General features: G+C 49.2%; 9 protein-coding genes across 9 annotated transcripts; 5 read left to right on the top strand and 4 right to left on the bottom strand.

Moving 5' to 3' along the window:
- Nucleotides 1–1,133: 1,133 nt before the first annotated feature.
- Nucleotides 1,134–1,605, top strand: VTN77DRAFT_8107 (uncharacterized protein; the record flags this gene model as incomplete). Its single annotated transcript, XM_069424569.1, has 3 exons — nucleotides 1,134–1,229; nucleotides 1,290–1,365; nucleotides 1,505–1,605. The coding sequence occupies 3 exons, from the start codon at nucleotides 1,134–1,136 to the stop codon at nucleotides 1,603–1,605; spliced, it is 273 nt and encodes a 90-aa protein (XP_069274841.1).
- Nucleotides 1,606–3,582: 1,977 nt separating this feature from the next.
- On the bottom strand, nucleotides 3,583–3,950 carry VTN77DRAFT_8106 (uncharacterized protein; the record flags this gene model as incomplete). The annotated part of the gene is made up of 2 exons (XM_069424568.1): nucleotides 3,583–3,615; nucleotides 3,705–3,950. 2 exons carry the CDS (start codon nucleotides 3,948–3,950, stop codon nucleotides 3,583–3,585), a joined length of 279 nt encoding a protein of 92 aa, XP_069274840.1.
- An 817-nt stretch (nucleotides 3,951–4,767) lies between these two features.
- Nucleotides 4,768–6,116, top strand: VTN77DRAFT_8105 (uncharacterized protein; the record flags this gene model as incomplete). Its single annotated transcript, XM_069424567.1, has 3 exons — nucleotides 4,768–4,989; nucleotides 5,067–5,276; nucleotides 5,511–6,116. 3 exons carry the CDS (start codon nucleotides 4,768–4,770, stop codon nucleotides 6,114–6,116), a joined length of 1,038 nt encoding a protein of 345 aa, XP_069274839.1.
- A 321-nt stretch (nucleotides 6,117–6,437) lies between these two features.
- On the bottom strand, nucleotides 6,438–7,670 carry VTN77DRAFT_8104 (uncharacterized protein; the record flags this gene model as incomplete). Its single annotated transcript, XM_069424566.1, has 3 exons — nucleotides 6,438–6,699; nucleotides 6,750–7,315; nucleotides 7,437–7,670. 3 exons carry the CDS (start codon nucleotides 7,668–7,670, stop codon nucleotides 6,438–6,440), a joined length of 1,062 nt encoding a protein of 353 aa, XP_069274838.1.
- Nucleotides 7,671–8,387: 717 nt separating this feature from the next.
- On the top strand, nucleotides 8,388–9,003 carry VTN77DRAFT_8103 (uncharacterized protein; the record flags this gene model as incomplete). The annotated part of the gene is made up of 3 exons (XM_069424565.1): nucleotides 8,388–8,476; nucleotides 8,548–8,837; nucleotides 8,897–9,003. 3 exons carry the CDS (start codon nucleotides 8,388–8,390, stop codon nucleotides 9,001–9,003), a joined length of 486 nt encoding a protein of 161 aa, XP_069274837.1.
- A 4,755-nt stretch (nucleotides 9,004–13,758) lies between these two features.
- VTN77DRAFT_8102 (uncharacterized protein) lies at nucleotides 13,759–14,270 on the bottom strand (the record flags this gene model as incomplete). Its single annotated transcript, XM_069424564.1, has 3 exons — nucleotides 13,759–13,895; nucleotides 13,958–14,161; nucleotides 14,231–14,270. 3 exons carry the CDS (start codon nucleotides 14,268–14,270, stop codon nucleotides 13,759–13,761), a joined length of 381 nt encoding a protein of 126 aa, XP_069274836.1.
- A 980-nt stretch (nucleotides 14,271–15,250) lies between these two features.
- Nucleotides 15,251–17,865, bottom strand: VTN77DRAFT_8101 (uncharacterized protein; the record flags this gene model as incomplete). The annotated part of the gene is made up of 5 exons (XM_069424563.1): nucleotides 15,251–15,337; nucleotides 15,399–16,366; nucleotides 16,414–17,657; nucleotides 17,717–17,743; nucleotides 17,804–17,865. The coding sequence occupies 5 exons, from the start codon at nucleotides 17,863–17,865 to the stop codon at nucleotides 15,251–15,253; spliced, it is 2,388 nt and encodes a 795-aa protein (XP_069274835.1).
- An 840-nt stretch (nucleotides 17,866–18,705) lies between these two features.
- VTN77DRAFT_8100 (uncharacterized protein) lies at nucleotides 18,706–19,774 on the top strand (the record flags this gene model as incomplete). The annotated part of the gene is made up of 7 exons (XM_069424562.1): nucleotides 18,706–18,798; nucleotides 18,853–18,890; nucleotides 18,943–18,966; nucleotides 19,019–19,211; nucleotides 19,272–19,323; nucleotides 19,378–19,537; nucleotides 19,588–19,774. The coding sequence occupies 7 exons, from the start codon at nucleotides 18,706–18,708 to the stop codon at nucleotides 19,772–19,774; spliced, it is 747 nt and encodes a 248-aa protein (XP_069274834.1).
- A 484-nt stretch (nucleotides 19,775–20,258) lies between these two features.
- VTN77DRAFT_8099 (uncharacterized protein) lies at nucleotides 20,259–21,173 on the top strand (the record flags this gene model as incomplete). The annotated part of the gene is made up of 2 exons (XM_069424559.1): nucleotides 20,259–20,924; nucleotides 20,997–21,173. 2 exons carry the CDS (start codon nucleotides 20,259–20,261, stop codon nucleotides 21,171–21,173), a joined length of 843 nt encoding a protein of 280 aa, XP_069274833.1.
- Nucleotides 21,174–21,655: the final 482 nt, after the last annotated feature.

Genomic DNA, 21,655 nt, shown 5'->3' with positions numbered 1-21,655 from the left:
CCCAACAATTTATCTATTTCAGTCCATGGATACTTCCGTCGATCAGGGGAAAAATGACTCTTTTCTGATTGAATAGAACAGTTTATGCACTAGTCTTGTTCTTGTTCTTGTTGTGATTGGCATCTCAACTTTTCATTTCTAATCGGAGGGGGATTGGCGCGTCCCGAGGTCGGCAGAGGACTGTCCAATAATACCTGTATGAACAAGTATGGCATTAGTGAAGTTAGTGAAGGCATCACGGATGGTGACATAGGAAACATTTAATATTTTGTCATTACAGATGGGGACTAAACTTTATTCCTGCATATATTTAACAGGTACTTACCTGCTTAGTGTCCACCCACAATAGTGTCATCGCTGAATATCGCGAATACACCTACCACCGCCATCATACACCCCCTCTATTCTTACCGTAGCTCGGCTGCCACCGTGTAACTTCTTAAGATGCCCAAAAAGTTGACTAAAGCGGATAGAGATGTAAGGCAGCGCAGGAAGAATTCCAATATAACAAGTCTTCCCTCAGTTGAGAGACAGTTCTTCCAGACCTTGAAGATGGTACTATGAGGCGCTATGGTGCTCGGTGGGAGGATTAGAAAATGTACCGGCCCTGACTCTTGCCCCAGGTCTCTCTTAGACTTATGTTGCTGGCGGCATACTGACACAGCTTCTCTGCCTCTAGGTACTGCTAGGACCACCCAGGTACCGAAGTCTGTGATCTAGACGATCAGCAAACCGCAAAGTATTATATTAAATGGACTGCCATCGGTATGTGTGGATTATATGGCGATGATGCAAATGGAGATTCTGTTGCCCTGGCTTGGAAGGACACCTCCGTGGCCTATGCTTGGCAGATGGAAGAAAAGCTACCAGCTGGGTTAACAAAATCCATGAAAAATGTAAGCCTGCCTGCCTGCTTGCCTATGGGTCTGGGCCTTAATAACTATTTGTCCAGTTTTAGTCAATTAATTAGTGAATAGTATATTTATGGTGAATTAGTTTATAAGATTCCCCTCTTGACTAAACATAGGGAGCAGAACTGCTTAACTGTCTGGCACTATAAGATCCTATTAGTGCAGCTATGGGCGAAAGATTAGCACGAGTTTAATTACCCAATCTATAGAGTCTACTTGTCTATGGCGCTCAAACTCCTCATCCACTCATTAGGAAGGCTGGGTGAGTATTTTAAATCAACCGCCCGAAGGCATTCAGGCCGTGGCATGTATCTTAAAGTAAGTCACTAGTATATATACGGGAGGGCATAACCCAGCTGATAAATGCGAACGCTATAGGATATCGTATTCCTCATCGGTCGGAATCAAAAGGGGGAGGCAGAAGTATTCTTGCAAGCCAAGCGGGATCCTAAGGGTATGAGAAGAAAAGAGCATCTACCCTGGACACACCACCCCCCCCCCCCCCCCCCCCCCCCCCCCCCCCTTCTCTCTCTGTCTTGTAGTCGACCCCCGGAGTCCACAGGTGTTGCTGACTTCGCTACCTTCCCACGCAGCCCACGTGCCCCCCGTCTATCAAGATATCGGAGGGATGCCACTCTATCTGAATCCCATTATGGATCTGCTTGCGATCTATCTTGTACGCAGTGTGTTCTAGGACTTTACCGCCATTAAGCAGATATTTGCACTTAAACCCCTATAGTGTCAGGAAGCTGGCACGTGCAGGTCATATATAAGCGGCGTCGGGCTAGCTAGGTTTTGCGAATCCTAGTCATAGTGGTCTTTTTGGCCCAGTGAGAGAATGCTAGTAAGCCCGACCTAGATTCTTTACATATAGATGAGCCCTTTAAATTAGTCTTGAACAATCTGTACCTTCCTTTCTCTGAGGAGATGTCTGAAAATGGTCGATTAGTAGGATTTCAATAATAAATTGGCTTTATAAGGAACTTATGAAACTTGGCCAGTATATGGGCTACCTAAATAACACCTTAGGGTATAATATCTATACAGACGCTCTAGTTAAAGTTGATTATATATTTTATGTCCTTTCTTTTAAGGTTAATGACTAACCAGTTCTCTAGACTATGGCTACCCTATAAATCAATGGATAAAACTTGCTATACAGAAAAATCCTTAAATATTCTTCAATTACTATGCTTTATCCATGAGCACTATAGATGGAGTTGCCACTTGGAGGGACTCGTCATCGCCCCAAATGTATTTATCTGATGCGTCTCCTTGTTCTCATCCTGTTGTGCATTCCCCACCTTTCTCTTGATGCGCGAAGAAACGATCTAGCACAGGATGGACCATACATAAAGAGCAACAGGAGGATGATGGAGAGAGACAAGATGACTCCAAAACAAACCCAGTAATGTTTCGCGGTATAAAAGTCTTGCAGATCCCTTATCTGCGTCGAGAAAATATCCAGTCATGAGACTAACGGGTAGGAAGAGGATGGTCAGCTCAGCCAGCAGCACAGTAATCCTCGTCATCCTCTCGACAGCTTGTGAGTCTCTAAGAGCAATGAGGGTTGAATTTCTGTGCGCCCGCCGCCCAAGCTAGCATAATCTGCATAGAATCGGACATTAGAGGCTCGCCACTACTGTCAGGGATTCTTTCTCTGCTAGACAGGATTCTATCTTACCCAGGCAGAATAATTTAATTCTATCCCTGTATCGCTCGAAGCGGCTTACGACAGCGGGGCAAAGTTGGACACCTTCTGAGCGGTTATCAGAAAGGGCGGCAGGCCTACTGGTGCTTTGTACCCATGGTTCTCGCCCATCGGTAAATTCATGCTCTCCAGATCTATCCCGAAGACGAACAGGTCTGCGACGACGGCGTGAGTGTGCCTTATTGCGAAGCAGACGTTGTCTTTGAAGAATGGCAGTTATAATAGGCACATAGCTTTGGTAGAGGTGCTTTAAAACGATAAGCCTCCTACCCAGGTAGTGCAATTCTTCGACTAGATAAACGTCTGCTTTCTCCAACATCTTCCAGCGCTATGTTTCATGGTCAGCTTGGGGCGGAAATAAGTACTCGCTCCTTTTACCTACCAGGTGTTCGAGATGGTTCCCATATTTATGTTCTTTCCTCGTGACAAGGCCGTAGGTGGATATCCAGTCATCAAATTAGGTAGTAAAACAGCAAGCTAGGACCATCCTCTCAGTACGCAGGGCTATTAATTCAATTAGATAATGACGAATTCGCGTACATCTCGGTCCATGATCGACAGAGTATAAGCGCCAGATCGTATCAGAAGGCAGGATGGGTGTCAATAGAGAGGTCTCTGTTGATAGAGCCTTCTCTGAAAGATCCCTCAACTCGTACGCCACCTCCAGGTCATCTAGTCCTCGTGGGGACGCTCGATCAAGACTTTCTACTTTTGGGACATGTTGATGAGGAGATCCTTCGAACCACGACTTGAAGTGTCCGGAATACCACGTATGCAATGGCCGTGATAAACCATAGTGGCTGACTATCTCCTGTTGTTATCAGCTCAGCGCAGCTCTTACGTTAGTAAGAGCCAGACATACCTTGATTAATTTTCTCTGTTCCTCTGGAGCCCATATATGACTAACTCAATGTCAACAGGCCGATCAAATACAATGAGTCATGGAATTATGGCTGCCCCCTACATCCATCGGGTTCCGAACAATTTTGGCTTCTAAAAGCACGACCAAATTTAGCTTTCCTTGCCGTGAGACGAGGTCGCTAGTGGTTCACTGGCATCAACACAAATCTATGATCACGTACCGGCTTGCCTAGCAAATCTTTGAGTTCATCATGGTCAAGATTAAGTGCACACCATGCGTCATCATTCCCAAAATCTAGAACAAAATTCCGCGTGCTTGTGCTTTGTAGACTGCACATATAACTTTGAAAATGGGCTTCGTCATCAATGTCGTGAAATTTTGACCCCAGACCCGGACTACTCGTGAAACTCGAATAGTACTGCTCAGCGGTTTGCGAGGCTCCCTGGGTTGCTGCTGTCTCGGACATGTCCGTTGGCTGGGAGATTCTAGATTCAGATGCAGAATGACAAAAACTGGCGTTCGAAGTGCGAAGATGGAGCGGAATGGCCACTGTACCGGCGCACGCGACGTTGACAGATAGGCACCTGAATTATGTAGTGTCCACAGTCCGGGTTGACTACTAAGCTCAGCCGTCCAGCCTTGTGTAACTGGTACTCATTAGCTAGATATTAGCCCCGGTCCTTCGCAAGGCTGACGCTCGGTGGACCGAGCTGGATGGTCGGGTTACGACGCCTAGATCCGGGCGACCTGCGTCTCTCCCTATTGTTTATCTAGGTAATTAGTCCATGTCAGCTGGAAAAACGGAAGGTGAGCCAGATACATATATCTTCTACCTACCTGCCTAGGTACCTACCTAGGTAGGTAGGTAGATACCTAGCGTCGGCAATTGAGCTTGATCTGCTGGAAACCCCGCAAAATTATGTCTGTGCCATCGGTATATGATAACTACCTACCTAGGCACGAAGTAATAAATGACAGCATCTTATCTAGGGTTAGGTAGGTAGTCGGGTATTAGATTGCTAGCAAGCAAGCAGGACAGAACAAAATCGTCGGTTATTGACCTGATCCTCTCTCTGTTACAGGTACTACTCCTGCTGTATACTAGGTATATATAGTGTGTTGATGGCACCTGTTACTTGTTGTCTGTTGTCTGTTGTCTATCCTACATCACTGCATCAGTACATATCCATCTATCTACCTGTCTATCTATCTGCAGCTCCATACAACACTATACTATTATAACCCTTTCTAAGGCAAGACAAGACAAGACATTTACTTACACCATGTCTACCACCACCACCACCACCACCACCACCACCACCACTACAACTACTACAACTACCGTCTCTCCTCTCGAGTCTCCCTCCCCCTCAGAATCGAACCCGTTCCAGCACATCATTGTCCAACCCCTCCACCCAACCTTCGGGGCAGAGATCAGCGGGATAGACTTCTCGCAGCCTGTCTCTGACGACGTCTTTTGGGAGGTGTTGGCTGCTGTCAGCAGGGTAAGTCACCATCATCGCCTATACCAGGAATCCTACCTACCACACCAACTAACCGCTATTTATTTATATGTTTCTAGTACGGCGTCCTCGTCTTCCGCAACACAAACCTCGACGACGAGCGGCACATCGCCTTTTCGCGGCTGTTCGGCGAGCTAGACGACGTGGCGCCGTACCTGACCGGGGGACGGCCACATCGGCTGGATTATGTGGAATTGTTCGATGTGGGCAATATTGACCTTGACGGGAAGGTGTTTGGGGAGGGGGACGTTAGGGGGAATTGGAATAAGGTGAGCAGCCTAACCCTATCAGTATCCCTTTCGATATATCGTATCGTATCTTGTCTTTCTTTGCCTTGTTTTTTTTTTATGGAGTGGGTTGGGTTTGGTGTGAATATCTATGTCTATATGATAGATACATGGGAATCCTGCAATATCACCAATCTTCCCGATTCAACCCTACCTACCTACCACCTACAGAGACATATCTCTAACTTGACTACGACACTCTAACTACGTGTCTAGGGAAACACCCTTTTCCACGTCGACTCCTCCTTCAACCCCCAGCGTGCCGGCTACTCACTGCTCCGCGCCCACGAGCTGCCCCCCAAGGGCACAGGCGGCAACACCGAATACGCCGACACGCGCACCGCCTTCGACGAGCTCCCCTCCGACGTGAAGCAGCAGCTCCTTGAGCACGACTACGTCGCAGCACACTCCCTCTGGCACTCCCGCAAGGTCGCTGCGCCGGAGTTCTTCGCGCACATCAACCCGGAGGACTACCCGATGAGTCGGCACAAGCTCGTGCAGCGGCACGAGGCCTCGGGACGGATGAATCTGTATATCGCGGCGCATGTGCACCATATCGAGGGTCTAGACCCTCAGGAGTCGAAGGCGCTTTTCGACCGCCTCTACGCTCATGCTACGCAGCCGAAGTATGTCCTCAGCGTGGAGTGGGAGAATAATGGTGACCTCATCCTCTGGGATAATACGTGCGTGATGCATCGTGCAGCTGGTGGCAGTTTTGAGGGCAAATTCCGCCGTGATATGCGAAGGACGACGGTGCATGATGGGAGTAGTTTGGCTTGGGGGTTGAATGAGAAGTCGGATGTGAGACAGGGGTTGCCATGAGCAGAAGTCAGGGGAAAGCAGAAATAATTCTCATTCGTTGTTCGTTATCACTATTGTCGTATTGTTCTTCAGTCAGGGTACATGTAGTAGTCAAGTCAAGTCAAACGACTGGTTCAGAACAATCATTTTGAATTCATTCTGAATTTTTCATTCTCATTGAATTCGATTCATCCAGACAAACCCACCAGGATATCCGCTACCGATATACAGACCATCGACATTTTCACAACCGGAAACGCCTCTAACACTCCTTCCCAACTCCACAAAACAAACAAACGAAGCAGGTATGTACCCAGATAAGAGCCCAGCAGAGAAAGCAGCCTAATCGTACTCGTCATCCCCCTCGCCACCCTGTCCCCGCCCTTTGACTCCATCCTTGCGGATCGGGATCTTGATCCCCTGCAGCGCAAAGCACTTGCTCAGCGGCGTGCTTTCAATCACCCCGGGGAACTTCTTGGCGGAGAAGACTTGGAATGGCTCTGAGAAGACGGATGCCAGCACCGGCGCGGAGCCATGGTTCAAGACCGGAGTCCCGTTGTTGGAATCAGACTGGGTTCCGACGTTGACAAAGTTCATTTTGAGGCTGAAGTAGTTAGACAAGAGTCCACATAAAAAGGAAGTAAGACGGCTTACCGGAACGTCCCCTCAGTCCGCACACTCAGATCCTGCAGGATAAACCACACCCCGATCTTGTTGTCCGGATCCGTCAGCCGGAACGCACTGGCACTCAGACTGCCGATCAGGTTCCGCGTGAACATCCCACCGGGCGCCGACATCGACTGCTGTGCCGGCGAGACGGGCTGGAGAGCGCCCGACGGCGGATAGTATTGCGGGTAGTAGGGCTGAGGATTCCCGCCGTACGGATTCTGATACTGCAGCTGCTGGTTGCCGCCGTAGTAGGCGCCCATCGGCGGATAGCCGATCTGCTGCTGGCCATATGGATTCTGGGCATACTGCGGATAGGTCGGGGAGATGTTCTGGGGCGGCGGCGGATAGGAAGAAGACGTGGCCGTCGAGATGGACGGCGAGGTGGCCGAGTGGCGCACGAGATTCACCTCACTCGTCCCTTCGGCGTTCCACAGATCGACGGTCAGGACGTAGAATGAGGTATCGATTTCGTTGATGTCGATCTCCTTTTCAGTCTGGGCATCGCGCACGATCAACCGGATGCAGGGAGGGGGCGTGATCGGTCGGCGGTCCTGTGTTCGTTAGCATGTATCCAGAAGTATCAGATGAAGCATCAGATGAAGCATCAGATGAAGCATCAGATGAAGTATCCAGATCGTAGCATTCCATCCAGATCGAAAAAAAAAAACCAACCTTGTCACCAAACCCGCACATGCGCGCGCGGATGGGCTGTTGCACAACATGCAGCGACCAGATGCGACCATCGTGGACGGTCGACACCGGAGCGAGGTGGTCGTTGGACGACCGCAGCGGGCCGCCGGGTCCTGGGTTCGGGTACGCAGCTGACGGAGGAGGAATGCGATCCATAGAAAGTGGTGGCGGAGGAGGAGGGATCGGATGGGACCTGTCTTGCTCGACAGCGTACATGGTTCAGAAGAGGATGGTACCGCAGAGCGGGCGGATGGGAGCAGACGGATTAAATAAATTCGACTCGACGCAGATAATGACAGGCAGCGGCCCCAGGCAGCAAGACGTCACAATTCGGCATCGACTCGAGGCAGCTTCCCCCGACGTGAAAAAGTTTTTTTCTTCTTCGTGTGCACTCCTCTCAACGATTGACTTCAGTCGGCGTCGAGGGCAGCTGAACCAGTCAGGAAGCACTCGTTCCGGCGGATCGAAAGGATTGACTTGGGGGGAAGAACCCTGGGAGGGATGTTTTTTGGGCGGGAAAGACGATGGAGGACTAGGAGGAAAGACGTGGTCTACGAGGTGGATGGCGGGTGGAGGGGTCGGATGACCTCACTCCGCGGCGGCACCGCTGGCGCAGCACACACGAAACGACAGCTGTCAGCGTGCCGCGAGGCTGGCTGTTATATATCACAGAGACGAGCTGAACGAGCTGGAGTCGATGAGGAGCGTTGATGACAGCGTTGATGACAGCGGACGCAGGCACGATGTCATGGATCCGCCGCAACCACGGGAGATGCGCGCTTCGCCCACGGATCCCGCCAGATCGGACTAAGCTTTGCCAGGGTTCAACCTTGCGGGAGCGTGGATTGGATCAGGGCGCTACCGGTGATGCGCTGAGGATATAAGAGGTATACTGATCGAGGATGGCAGAGGAGAAAAAACGTCACGTCAAGAATGGCGCGAAACGCCGGTATCGTCAGGTTGGTCGCCGTGGGCTTGGTGGGTGGGGATGGGGAAAAGAGGGAGGGGAAGCGAAGGCGAGGGTCCGTAGTTAGTAGTGTCAGGAGGGATTGGATTAGTTAAGCCAGTTCCAAGTCCAACTCAACGAGTTTAGGTGCCGCCGCTGGGTCTGCCTGGCTCGGGGCGTCCTTTCCCATTGCGTCGCAGCAGCAAGCAGCAGTCCATCGTCATTGCTGCATGCACCTCGAGGCGGTCTGCAGGAGGGACGGCGAGCCGGCACAGCGGGCATGGACGAGGGTCGCGGTTTCCTGAACAGGACCGAGAACCACTCGGTCGGGTCGCAGCGGGATAGGCAGCTGGCCATTCGTGCGTCGTGTTTGTCTGCCTGCCAGAGTCCCATTATTAGGGGCGGCTTAGTGCAGACCCCAACCCGGCCTAAGGGAGGTGCGACTCCCCTGTCCGCAATCGACAGTTGGAGTTGGCAGTCGGTACGGACGGAACAGTCGATGGCGCATCCCGCAAAAGGCATGTGTCGAATGCGGCTGGCATCAAGACTACAGCATTTACTCCGAATGTTAAGGCTAAGGATTTCTCAGCTTCATTTCAATGAGTTGTCCTGAGTAGACTGCTAGGCCTGAGCGCACTGTGGAGTACAGCCAACAACTAGCTGAGTGATTGAATCTTCTCTGAATGGGCATGAAGGCTAGGCAATAATGCCCTCAGTCCTAATTAAATTGATATTCCACCTGACACTGCCCTCGACAGAGTCAGTGCGGCATGGTGGCATTAACTGTACGGAGTACGGCTGGAGTTGTGCTTATCGTTATCGCCGGAAGCATCCAGAAAAAGCAACGAACCCCAAGAAATGCAAGTCAGCTGACTTGATCCTCTTCTTTCACTCTCATCAAAATATGATTGCGTACAGTACAGTACAGAGTGCTTTTTCGACTGTTCTCTAGGTTCTCTGGAATTCCATCCGAGTCTTTATCCCGGCTCCTACCCAATCAACNCTCCCTAGGGAGATAGCAAATCCTTAGCTGTGTCACTACTGCACCTAGTGACCCTACCGCCTTCAGGCTAATGAAGTAACGTCAAACCCAGCCTGCTGTCTGCCTACCGGAGGTACCTATTACCTACCTACCTGCCTACCTAGGTAGCCCGTGGTTGAGAAAGACGGGTGATCGGCCGGTTCCAAGGTGGTGAACCGGACCAAGTTGGAATTGGATTCGTTGGCCCGTAATTATTAACTCTCCTCTTTATTATTAGGTCAGGATCCCGCCGGTGCCGCCTTGACATCGGGATTCGGAAGTAGAAGTGGAAAGTTGGAACAGGGTTGACGATTGACATTGACGACTCAGCGAACTGTCACGGTATCGGTGCCATGTCACCAGCCTGTCAAGACTCAAGCGGGTTAGCGAGGTTAGAAGGTTAGGTAGGTGGTTAGTGGGCGAATGTCGGCATGCGGCAGCCGAACCGCCAGTTAAGTTGGGTACGAATAGCAATGAAGGTGTCGTCGTGTCGTGTCGTGTCGGCCAGTCGCTCCTTTACCAAAGGAGAACCATTCTGCTAAAAGCCTAATTACAGTCAACTCTTCTTATAGTGATCTAATTCCGGCAGCTCCAAATTATCGCTATAAGCAGATATCGCTATATAAAAGCCTTACATAATCCAGGAGTGTGCCCTAACTCCTACTATTAAGCTCTTTAGAAGCTAATTGCCTCTCTAACCTCTCTAAAGCCCTTATTTCCTTAATTCTAGTATCCTCATAGTGCTCCTTATAGCAAAGAAGCAATATAAAGATACTCTAGAGCCTATTATAGAGATGGTACTACTATAGGTACTGTTCCCTCCTTAATATCAGACTAAGGCTCCTCTACAGTATCCCTACTCCTATTACTTATATAGTAGGCAATAATTAACTATAGAGTATCCTTATTGCTCCCCTCTATAAGGTCTTTATTAAGGGGGTTAAAAAAGCTACGAAGGTGTTACGGACCAACAAAACAGGAGGCTGTCCAATACAGCGATGCAGGATGAAACAGTACCCCGCAGAACAGAAACAGACATACGAGGTCACGTGACTGGCGGTTCACTGATAAGATAAGGGAGGTCCAAGATGGACCGTGAAAGGAAGTAGGAGGGAGGACCGGATTGGGAAGTTATAAAAGGGGGATCAATCTCATGTATCTAGTCTTTCCTTCGATCGCGCTCAGTGTCAATAGTTTACTGGGATACTTACTTGGAGGGTCAGTAAGACATCTTACTACTATTGGTATACCTTGGTATAGCTTTAGTAGGCGTTGCCTCTGACCTAGTCGCGTTTGTCTTGTTTATCTTTTGGCAGCTAGCCAGTGACCCTTATTGCTACCGTGTTTGTTTGTTCGGCACGAGACCTGTTCGGTCTACGGTCTGTTCGACCACAGTGAAGAACCTGTTCGGTTCGCTTGATCCTTCCCTGACCACCAACGAAAGTATCTGCGACTACGGTTGGACCCAGCGCGTAACAGAAGGACCTCTTTACTAGAATAAGCTAATCTTATCTATATTATATATAGCTTCCTTAAGATATTTACCATATAATATCTATATAGCCTTTATCTCTTTTATTACTATATTTATAGAAAAGGCTTCTCTATATCGAGCCTATTTTTAGAGATTATAATATTATTTGAAACCTATAAGCTAACCTTAGCTAAATTTAGGGTAAGCAGATCTAAATATTATAGAATTTAAGGCTAGATTTGATATACTTTCTTAATTAGGATATTATTAGTTATAATCTACCCTAATACTTAATTAATTACTGCCAGTTACAGAGGATAGCTTCAGAGATTAGCTAGTTAAGAGCCCATTAATAGAAGGAATCTCTTAAGGGGGTTTATAAGGCTAGAAGATCTTAATTAAGATAAGCAAAGTAGTTAAAAAGACTCTCTAAGACTATAGACTAACTTATCTAATAATTGAATTACTTATAGAACTACTCTATATAGTCTTTTTAATAAGGCCTTAGATATTAGTAAAAATACTAGGCCTATAGTGCCTTTTATTGACTCTCTGAGATTAGCTAATATAGTATTTTATAGGTCCTAGATTAACTTGATATAATGATATTTAGACTAAAATATAATAATATTACAAGTATTAAGAGATTAAGGAATTTATATGAAAAAATAATTAGGGATGGCAGAAAATATCGCTATAAGGAGAATATCGTTATAAGGAGGTTCGTTATAAGGAGAGTTGACTGTAGTAATTAAGCTGTACGAGGAGTACAGAGAATTCCGCGCTCTGGGGTCTGTAATCTGTATGTCAGCAGCAGCACGCCTTACCTGGATTTGCAGTTTCCCGTGACTATTTATGTACTGTACTCCATCGACTCCATTGTAGCCTGTCAGTCGGACTATTAGGTACCCGTACCTTAGGTACAGCAGTTCGCGTGCAGTTGTGGAGAACCCAATGGCATGATGGCATATGATCGAATCAGAATATGACTATGAACTATGATGACGACGATGACGATGACAATGGCATGGCATATCGAGAACAACGTCATTATCCTCCGTACTCCGCATGTTGATACTGATGCTCTTTCTCTCTATCAGATACAGCATCGGTGAGTCGAGTCGGTGACAAACTACTGACACTGACCACCATTAAATTCATACTTGGCCTTTTTTTACGTAACGTCTGATTTGGTCGCGCAAGGACCAATAATAATACCTAACAACTACTCCAACCCCAACACCAACCCATCAATCATTGTTGAGACATATTATATATTCCCAGAGTCAGAAGCAAGGTCGATCCGGGAGGACCTGAGTCAGTGGTAATTAAAAAGGGTCTTGTGTTATGTCCACTGTCGAGTAGAGGATTGAATTTCTTTTGCTGCGAGCTTCCAGCCTTCATCTCCCCCTCACCTCACCTCCTCTTGCTGTCTGTGTGTCAGCTGTCAGCTGTCACGCACTGCACTCGGCAATGTACTGCTAGAGTGGAGGATTTCATGGATTTAATTCTCGCAGGGAGTGATCTGTGCTTGGCACTGCTTGCATAACTGTAGCTGTACTCTGTACAGCATCTCCGAGTTTACGGAGTACTCCGTACGCACAAGCCAAAGTGGATGATGGAGGTGATGTAACCATGCATTGGCACTCGTTCACTCTGCGGAGCAACACCTGCAGGTCTCCTGGACGGGTACGGGTACTCCGACCTCTCCACACGCCATGCTGATCACTCGGCAGTATGATCAGGCATGAAATGAAAGGAACAGTGGAGTACGGGGTATGGAGTATGGAGTACGGGAGTACTCCGTACGTAATATAATCCTTCAGGTTTACGGTGGAATACTCCGTACAGAGTACTCCGTCTACGGTCTCTGTACTAGTCAGTTGGGGGCGATGTTAATATCGAAACTGGGGGTTCTAAGAAAAGAACGAAAATATTAAACAAAAAGTCGGTCAGGACCTCAGTATGTAGGTAACTCAGGTAGGAAATAGGTAAATTGTCATGTGGCCTACCCAGGCGCCGGTAGGTACCTCCGGGCTACAGGCTACAGCGTCCGCCAATTGATTATCTAGGTTTATCTAGGTACTGTGCTCCGTATGGAGTTACTCACCTTCGGTCTTTTTTAGTTTTAGTAAACCTCATCAAAGACCTAAGGGGGATGGGATATCGACGCTATCCTTGTGCAAAAGTGCAGTACTGTATGTACTTCTGTTCTCTTGTTGATTTATTTACTGGCATTAGGTAATAAACAGACGGACAGACAGACAGGCTGCTGACTGAATGACTGAGGGCTGTTATCATGGCCGACAATCGACTGGCTGATTGGAGACCTTGACGCACGCACGCAAGTCGTCAGAGATAAGGGGATAAGGACGAGATAACGCTGTATTACTATTTATTAATAAATTGGCAATGATTGCAACCGCCGATTTTTTTTTCTTTCTTCGTTTTTCTTTTTTTAATTGATTTTGTTTTAATTCTAGATTGAATCCTTTTAAAGTCGAGACTTCTATTACAATGTATTCTATCTATTACAAGTACTAAGAATAATCCATCCTGTCTTAAGAAAACCATAGTAGGTATCTGCCCTCCAACCCAACTCGAAAAAAAAAAAAACAGAATAAGGGATATCAAGGTCATAAAGCATGTCGTCGGAAGCATCCCAATGAATAAGAATGTGAATGAACACGGGTGAGAATGATATTAAAATCAATACCCAGGTAAACCGACCGTCCCGCACACCCTGCGCCGGAACATGGTATGTATTATTATTCCGATAGTGAAATCCTCGTCGTCATGGTCGAACCACCGTCGGAGTGTCACTTCGTGGTCGAGTGGTGCATTTGGGTCCTGAATTGCCACTTCAAGTGCTCTTCCCAGGGACCTCCTTGGGCCGCTCTTTGGAAGACGTCCGTTCCGTCGTTGGCTGGCCTCCGTTGGACTTTGTTCTTTGCAGCAGGCATTCTTCAATAGCAGGGATGTACGCGTTGGCAACGCCGCCTATAATCATTGCACGTCAGCCTCCAATCTCCCCTCCTTGTGTCTGTGGCTACGACACATACCTCGTCCCGCGAACGAGACGTTGTCTTCCGAGCGCATCGGCGGTTCCTCCACGTCCTGACTTTCGCGCGCAAGTTCCGGATGTTCTGGATCGTTGTGCATCATGTTGCCTGATCCCCCACGGCCGGTGGTGAAGATGTCCTGTTTGATGGTGGGTGTGACGAGGTCTTTGGGCGTGGTCGGGCTGTCCCTGGAGTACATGTTCCCTGCGCAACAGAGCTGTCAGCAAGCTGTTCTCGAATCAATTGCAAAAGAAATAGCTTGACAGAGTTTACCTGCACCACCGCGCCCGTGTGAAACCTGGCGACCCGTCATGGTAGAGGTGGTGAAATGCGACGACGGCAAAGCCCAATCCTCGTGTTCCACGCGCAATGCAGAATCTGATACAATCAAAGCGCAAGCTGACTGAGAGAGGTGATGGCCTGCTGAAATTGTCTGATAAAATTGTCCTCTTATTCTCAGGAAAAGAAAATGCTTGCAGAGTGAGTAGCGACTATCTCTTTCAACTTTTTTTGTCGCGGGGATGGCCAAGCCTGCCCGCCCCGCTCTTTCCCTGGGGACCGCCCTGCTGGTTCCAAGGGAGTCGCAAGCAGTGGCCGCTCTGTCGTGATCAAGCAGAATTATTATTGATTCATTCAGAACAAGAGCTGCTTGCTCGAGGTTAACTACTAATTCCTACAGCACTCCTGAAGTGATTATTTCTTTCTCCTCCATTTCAAAGTTGATCATTTATATGGGAACCGCGCGAGAAGCTCTGGAACACGCATATTGTGTCATAGCGCTCCCCGCCTGTCAGAATTTTTTTTTCAGCCCTCGTGGATTAGCCCGACGGGTCTGGCCCGCTCTGGCGGTAGGGCTCGAAGTCTAGCACCCAGCAAATCGCCGGCTACCATTGAAGAAAAAAAGACAAGATTTAATCGTATGACGTCCTAGCAAATGACTATACAAAGGTGCCTGGCTAGTCGGAGAAATTGTCAATAATCTGTCCTCTTGTCTTAATCTTAATTCAAATGCGATAGTAGTAGCACAGCAGACTACGTAACGCTGCTTTGAGTCTACAGTGTTTGAAGAGACGGATCGCAACGGTGTATAGCTGTGGGCGCGCTCATGTCTCAAATGTTGTAACATGTTGCGATCCATACTGACCAAGTCTGGGTATCGCGAGTAAAATACATTACTGATCAGTGATAAATATATACAATACGAGATACATACAACGCAACCATTCAGATCAGTAAAGAAATTCCCTTTTCTTCCAGAAGGTGCCACAGAAGATGCCACCCTGACGAATGGCGTCACCCAAGAAACTCGCCATGCGCCAAGGCGATCCACGGGAGATTCTCTTCCCAGCATCGCTGCATCAGTTTGCGAGCGTTCTTGATCTAAAGCACACCTTGCGTTAGAAGCAACCCACCGAGAAAACCTATCGACGACAGTACTTACCTGCTTGAGACCCTCTGCTTCAAAGTTCATCACCCGCGTCATCACCTCCAGCCGTCGTCGGTGGTCCTGAATCTCACAACCGGCGGTGAAGAGAGGGAAAAGCACAGACACCTCCGTGGAGCTTCCAGGCCGGATCTTTGTCAGAGCACTGCACAGCTCGTCAATGGCTTCTCGCACCTCGGGCGCGAATGCAGGTTTCCCAAGCACGCGGCGGTGAACATGGAGCACGGCCGACCAATGGAATGCCAGGTCGATGGCTATCATCTCCTGATTTTCCTGTTCTGTATGGTGAGTCCCGCTGGCATGCCCACGTTGCCGCGATTGCCGCATGTCATCCAGGAGAGCTTCCGCCGCGCGGACGACGTCCTCCGATGGCGCCCAGTCCGGGAGAAAATTGCCCACCTCGTCGAAGCGCTCGTTGTCGCAGCGATGAGTCAAGCGCCCGAGCCGCGCCAGGTAGATGCCGGTTCGCGGCGTGAAACCGCAGAAGCAGTCGACTCGGTAATCATCATTCTCATTGGGGATACATCCTGGGGGCGTGGGGGACCAGTAGCTGTCCTCCAATAACGGAGGCCCGCCTCGACGACAAGACAGACTGCCGAAAATGTCAAGGTAACCAAACCAACGGGCGAGAAAGAAGGCGACTTTATTCCCCGGATGGGCCACGTATTGCACTCCGCGCGCGAGGAAAAGATCCCGAGCAAGCTTCAGGTGGTTCTGCCAGGGGATGGGCACTTCAAAGGTGCTGGGTGATACGATCTTGAGCGACAACAGCATGATGGCCGTGGCAAGATGGCTGTCCGTAATGTTTTCGTGAGGGTCGTGTAGTGCATGGCGCAAGGCTGGGAAGACGTCGCTGACCCAATGGGCGATTCGATTCGACGGCTCCGGATGGCGCAGGAAGCGTGCCCGATGACTCGCGGAGTAAGCCAACATGAGATTCAGAAGGTTAGGGTCCGTGATGGCCACTATTCTTCTCAGTATGAGATCGAAACCCGAAAAAAGGACCACTTACTTGAAGGCAGGACTGAGATGAAAGGGTTCTCTTCGCAATCATGAGGCACCAGGATTCGAGCAGTGTGATTCAGGAAATGATGGAAATACATCAGATTGATCGGATTCTCTTGCAGGGTCGAAGGCAGAGGTGTGAGGTATCTCGGGATATTTATCGGCACGGGATTTGCATAATACGCTCCTGGAGTGAAGACTGATCTTCTCCTTGGTATCTGGGATCCCACTAATACCGCATCCTCAGACGCAGGGCTAGATTGCGAATCGCGAGTGATCTCATCTGGCGATGTGATATTTTCGATGGCCTCAGCGTCATTATTTTTGTTGAGATCCAAGTCGGGACGGCCGCAGTCAAGCCCAAAGTTGATACTCTCGCTCCCCATGTGCCGTTGTTGTTTGTCATCTGCCGCATAGCCCGGTGTTTCCTCTCCAAGTACGGCATGGGAAAGCAGCGAATTTACCGGGACGCGACGCAGGTTCTGTATCTGTGACACAGAGTTCAAGGGATTGCCATTAATTGTATTCGGACTCTCCGCTTGAGAAGAGTTTGGATCCTGGCCAGTGGCAACTCCTGAAGGAAAAATATAAGACGACCCTTTAAACCGCGTGGCCCGATATGGTTGCTCTTTATCCTCAACAGGCGACCTTGTCGATATCTCGCTCGCTGCCTGAAACGTCTGGCGGAGAAATGAGGTAGGCTGAGAGACGGAATGGTTATCGAAGGCCAAAGAGGAGAGAGGTCCAATCCCAGAACTCAGGAAGTTCGTATCGGAGGGGGAGGGGTAGGATAAGACTCGGGACTTTTGTGGGTGAGATATCTCGAATGGTGTTGACACATCCTGGGGCAGTGTTGGTGGAGACAATGTCTGTTCGGAGTGTTTCGTTGGGATAGAAACATTGCTGTAACTTCTCTCAATGGCATGACCAGGACTGACAGGAGAGTTCCCAAAAAGGGATGCTGGAGTAATGGGTGAGTTCTGCGTGTCTTGGGGACTCTGGACTAATCGTCGCGCGCTTTCTGTACCGCATGCGATCGGTGTCGTGACCGGGAAGGTTGGCGAATCCACGACTGGGGCTTGCGATTGTTGGAAAGACGATGGAACTATCACCATGCCGGAACTGGACGAAGGCATCGCTGGCCCTGCGGCTGGTTTCCTCTTCGTTCTGCCTTCCCAGTTGAGCCGAATGCTGTAATCACAAACCCCGCCCTGGCGCAGGCAGTTCGAGCAGGTAGGCTTTTCTTCACCACTAGGAAGAAGGTTCAGTTGTTTGCTGCATGAGCTTTCTTGTATGATTGCCAATCTCACCATTTTACCTTGCGCGCCTTGCATGGCCTAGGTACCTCAGCGTCTATCCTGAGCATCATGATCCAGATTCCAACAAGGTCGACCTACCAGCAACCCTTACGACTCCTCCGTTTCGGTTCTGGCGCACCGGGCTTCTTTGGTCTGGGCATGTTATATGTTGTATAGATTGTATGGATGTGGATGGCGGGGTGTGAGCGCGATTATCCGCCGAGGATAGCAGCCATCCAGTTCAACTAGGCTCTATTGGCCTGTTCAGACGCCACAGGTCGATTATTCTTTCCGCTGAGCCTCCTGAGATGATAGGAGATCTCATTGAGGGCGTTGGATCTTTGTTCCTATTCATCGAGGTAATCTTGCGCCGTCACCGCGTGGGCAATGGATAGGTAGGTAGTAATGAGAGGCCTGAGTGCAAGAGCTGCAACCTCAGACAGAGCTAGAGGGCCCAATTGCGCAGGTTGACGTCCTCTCGAAAAAGAAAATATGGGGAAATGAAGGCTGCTTAGATACACAGCGTGTGCGCGGAGACGATGGCTTGTGAGTGGGCGATAAGCTTCCTTACTCCGCATCGACAAACACGCCAAACTAAGATAAGGCCGGGTCGGGTTCATATTGTTCCGATGCCGACTATCCATCGTGTATAGATGTGGAAGAACGTAAAGTTAGGAAGCTGGCATCATGGATTGGCTAGCGCAATAAATGTTTAAAGTCGGGCTACAGTACTCCTTTGTTGACACAAAGAAATAAGAAGCTGACAGTATAGTTGGTTAGTACATACATGTCTAGACCGGGTCAGGTAGCAATGGCTGACATAAGCTGCAATGGGCACATGGATAGCTGCAGCCAATCCACGGTTCAGCTGGCGTTCCGGGCTCCGAACATAGGAACCGGCTCGCATGAGAACAGCCCAGCTGCTGCGCTTTCTTATGTTTCGTATTTAAGACTCTTGTGTCTCCAACATCCGTATAGTGTCCTGGTAGCTACACCGCAAAATGGCATCTTCCCAGGCCTCGGAATATCTGATCAAGAAGCATCCTCTTCAGAAGCTTCCCAGTCCTTCCAGAGGGATTTCAGCCCTGTTTCATGTGAGCTTCCCGCACAATTAGGCTCTTCGAATCCGTGGCTGACTCCGAACCCAGTTGACAGGATTGTCGAGCTTCATTTGGACGTTTAAATAGTAGGTTTCCTCTGCCGACCAATCACCCATCAGGGATTAACACTAGAGGCAGTGTCATTGACAATCCAAACTATGCGTAAGGATGCTTCGCCTGAAAATGCCCAAGAGACTGGTGTTGACCAGAGTAGATCCGAAGCGTATGGCTGGCATTTTCAGTTTCTGACCATTATTGGTCTGACGTTGTCAACCGTAACATTTGCCGTTGGGCTTCTTGCCGATCTCACTCTCTCCCGACGGCTGTTTCTGTTCAAGAACCTCTTGTCAGTCTGCAGTGCTCCGATGGAGGTGCTCATCAGTATCCTTTACTGGGGCCTGAAGTTTGTTCGTACTCCGTTCCACCCTGTCCGACCTCATCAAATTTCTAATCGTGCATGAATGTAGATCGACGAGTCTTTGGTGGTCCCGGAGTCTGAAACGATCCCGCTCTATGCAGGTAAGGGAGTCGTCTGGTCCGGCTGTTTCTTCGTCTCTGGTTGACTGCTCGTAGACATTAGCTTCCATGCGCTTCCTTCCATCGTCCTGTTGGTAGACTTGCTTTTTCTCTCTCCGCCGTGGACGATCACGGCTCTTCCCGCTTTGGGTCTGTCCAGTATCATCGCCTTCGGCTATTGGTTCTGGATCGAAAAATGCTACGCGCATAATGGATGGTAAGGTTTTCCCATCCGTTCGTTACCATTGGCATTGCTGATGGGATCAGGTATCCCTATCCGATCTTCGAACTCCTTCCGACTCCTGGGCGCATCGGCCTCTTTTCACTGAGCGCTGTCATCATGGCACTCAATACGGTCACCCTGAAGTGGCTTTATGGCCGTGTAAATGGGTTTGGCCGGGAAGCCGCTCCTCAGGCTCGCCCTGGAGATGTCAAGAAAGACGACTTTCACTAGTCCCGTTGCCAGTGGAAGTCGACAAGCCAAGAGATACCTGCACTGGACTAGATGAACCTTGCAGAACCGACAATTTCCCTAGAGGAGGTGATGTCTTCAAGCATAAAATTTATGACAGCTCATGACCGCTATGTTGATAGAGGATGGATCATAGTCTTGTATAGAGGCGTCAAGAAGCTAGATATCCAAACAGTATGCAGTACGATATAACCTGATCATGTCAATTTGATGAGATCCCGCAAAGACTATAACAGCTAGTATATTTTGAAGAATATCCTCCAACTTTCTTATTATCGTAGAGACTTGGTATCAGTGGTTCTATGCTTATGTAATCCATGAAGCGAGCTCCGGACGGCGAACCCGCAATGACATCTCTGCTGCGAGCTGTCGAGCCTCCATCAAAACTAAATCTCTATCTCTCCGATCACCAGCCACATCATTGCTCTAGCAGGACGACGCCGTGACAAGTAGCTCCTGCGCAAAAATGCATACCACGCTGGTGAACGTCCCCATTCGGACCGCTGTCCTGGGCACGAGATTTTCTTGCGTTGGTCTTGCACCCTTTGCGTATGTGGGGTCAGCTTCGACTCCATTCAACCAGCAGCAGCAGACCATGGCAACGAAAGTTTTTCAGAAGCGATCTGCCAGTTCGTTCGCTACCAAGGGCCAGAATCATGTCGTATCCTGCTCCTCCTGCACCCGACTTTCGTGCCAGCGACCAACGCTGTTGCTGAGATCGTCACCCCGCTCCGCGCAAGCTCCCACTCTGGTCGCCGCGGTCCAGAAAGGCGTCTCCGGGATTCGTGCAAATTCCACTACCTCCGCTGCGTCGACGAGTCGCAATGCTAATACAGCCTCCGACGAGGTCCCGCTCGACTGGAACACATTTTTCAAACTCCGTACGTCGCGGCGGAGATACTCGCTCGTCTCGTCCATTATCACCTCGATCGCCAGCACGGCGGTCGGCATACAGATTCTCTCCACGCAGGATCTGGAATCTCTCGGGGCCCAGGTGATGGGACTGGATCCGTTTGTCGTGCTGGGACTGGCGACGGCTGCTTGTGGCGCAGTCGGATGGCTGGCCGGTCCGTTTCTGGGGAATGCGATCTGGGGGTTGGTTTACAGGCGGTTCCGGAGCGCAGTTGTCAAGGTGAGTAGACATTCAGTTATTGCATCTATCTTCTTCCTGGGATGTTTTACTGACGCGGGTGTCTGACAACAGAAGGACAAGGAGTTCTACGACCGGATAAAGCGGTTCCGCGTGGACCCTTCTTCCAACTCCATTGCCAACCCGGTGCCGGATTACTATGGTGAGAAGATTGGTAGCGTTCAGGGCTATCGGCAGTGGCTGAAAGACCAGCGGGCATACAACCGGAAGAAGCAAAGATTCATTTTGTAGGCTGTCTGCTAGCGTACTTTTTTTCCTTTTGTATTAGTTCAGTGTTGTTGCAAGTCGGATGGTTTTCTGCAGATGGTTCAGGCGTCTACTGTTGATTTTTTTTCTCTTCTGTAATGCTTTCTTCACTGATAATTTCACTTCGTGCTGGACGGGACGACAGAATCCTTCTGTCTCGGACACGATACACTGGGGTCGAAGGCCTCTTGCCTGAGCTGCTTCATTCAGACTGCATGAAAAAAAAAATCCTTTTTTCCCTCTTCACTTGTTTCTTTTTCTTTCTCGAATGTATTCTACCTTTGTCACCCATGGAATACCTTAGGTACCTACGTACTTGAAAATTAGTACTCTTCTTTCTCAGCAAAACGCTCCATAACTACTCAATCAATCAATCAATCGGTTCGTCATCACTCTGACAGATTCCTCGATATATGTGCTGAATTTTTGCACGTTGTAATCCGTAACGTGGACAATACATATACAGT

The sequence above is a fragment of the Rasamsonia byssochlamydoides genome (assembly GCF_041956645.1).
Source record: "Rasamsonia byssochlamydoides strain NRRL 3658 unplaced genomic scaffold VTN77scaffold_69, whole genome shotgun sequence".
Classification (NCBI taxonomy): Eukaryota; Fungi; Ascomycota; class Eurotiomycetes; order Eurotiales; family Trichocomaceae; genus Rasamsonia; species Rasamsonia byssochlamydoides.
Note: the sequence above shows the minus strand (reverse complement) of the source record. Positions and strands in the feature narration are given on the sequence as shown.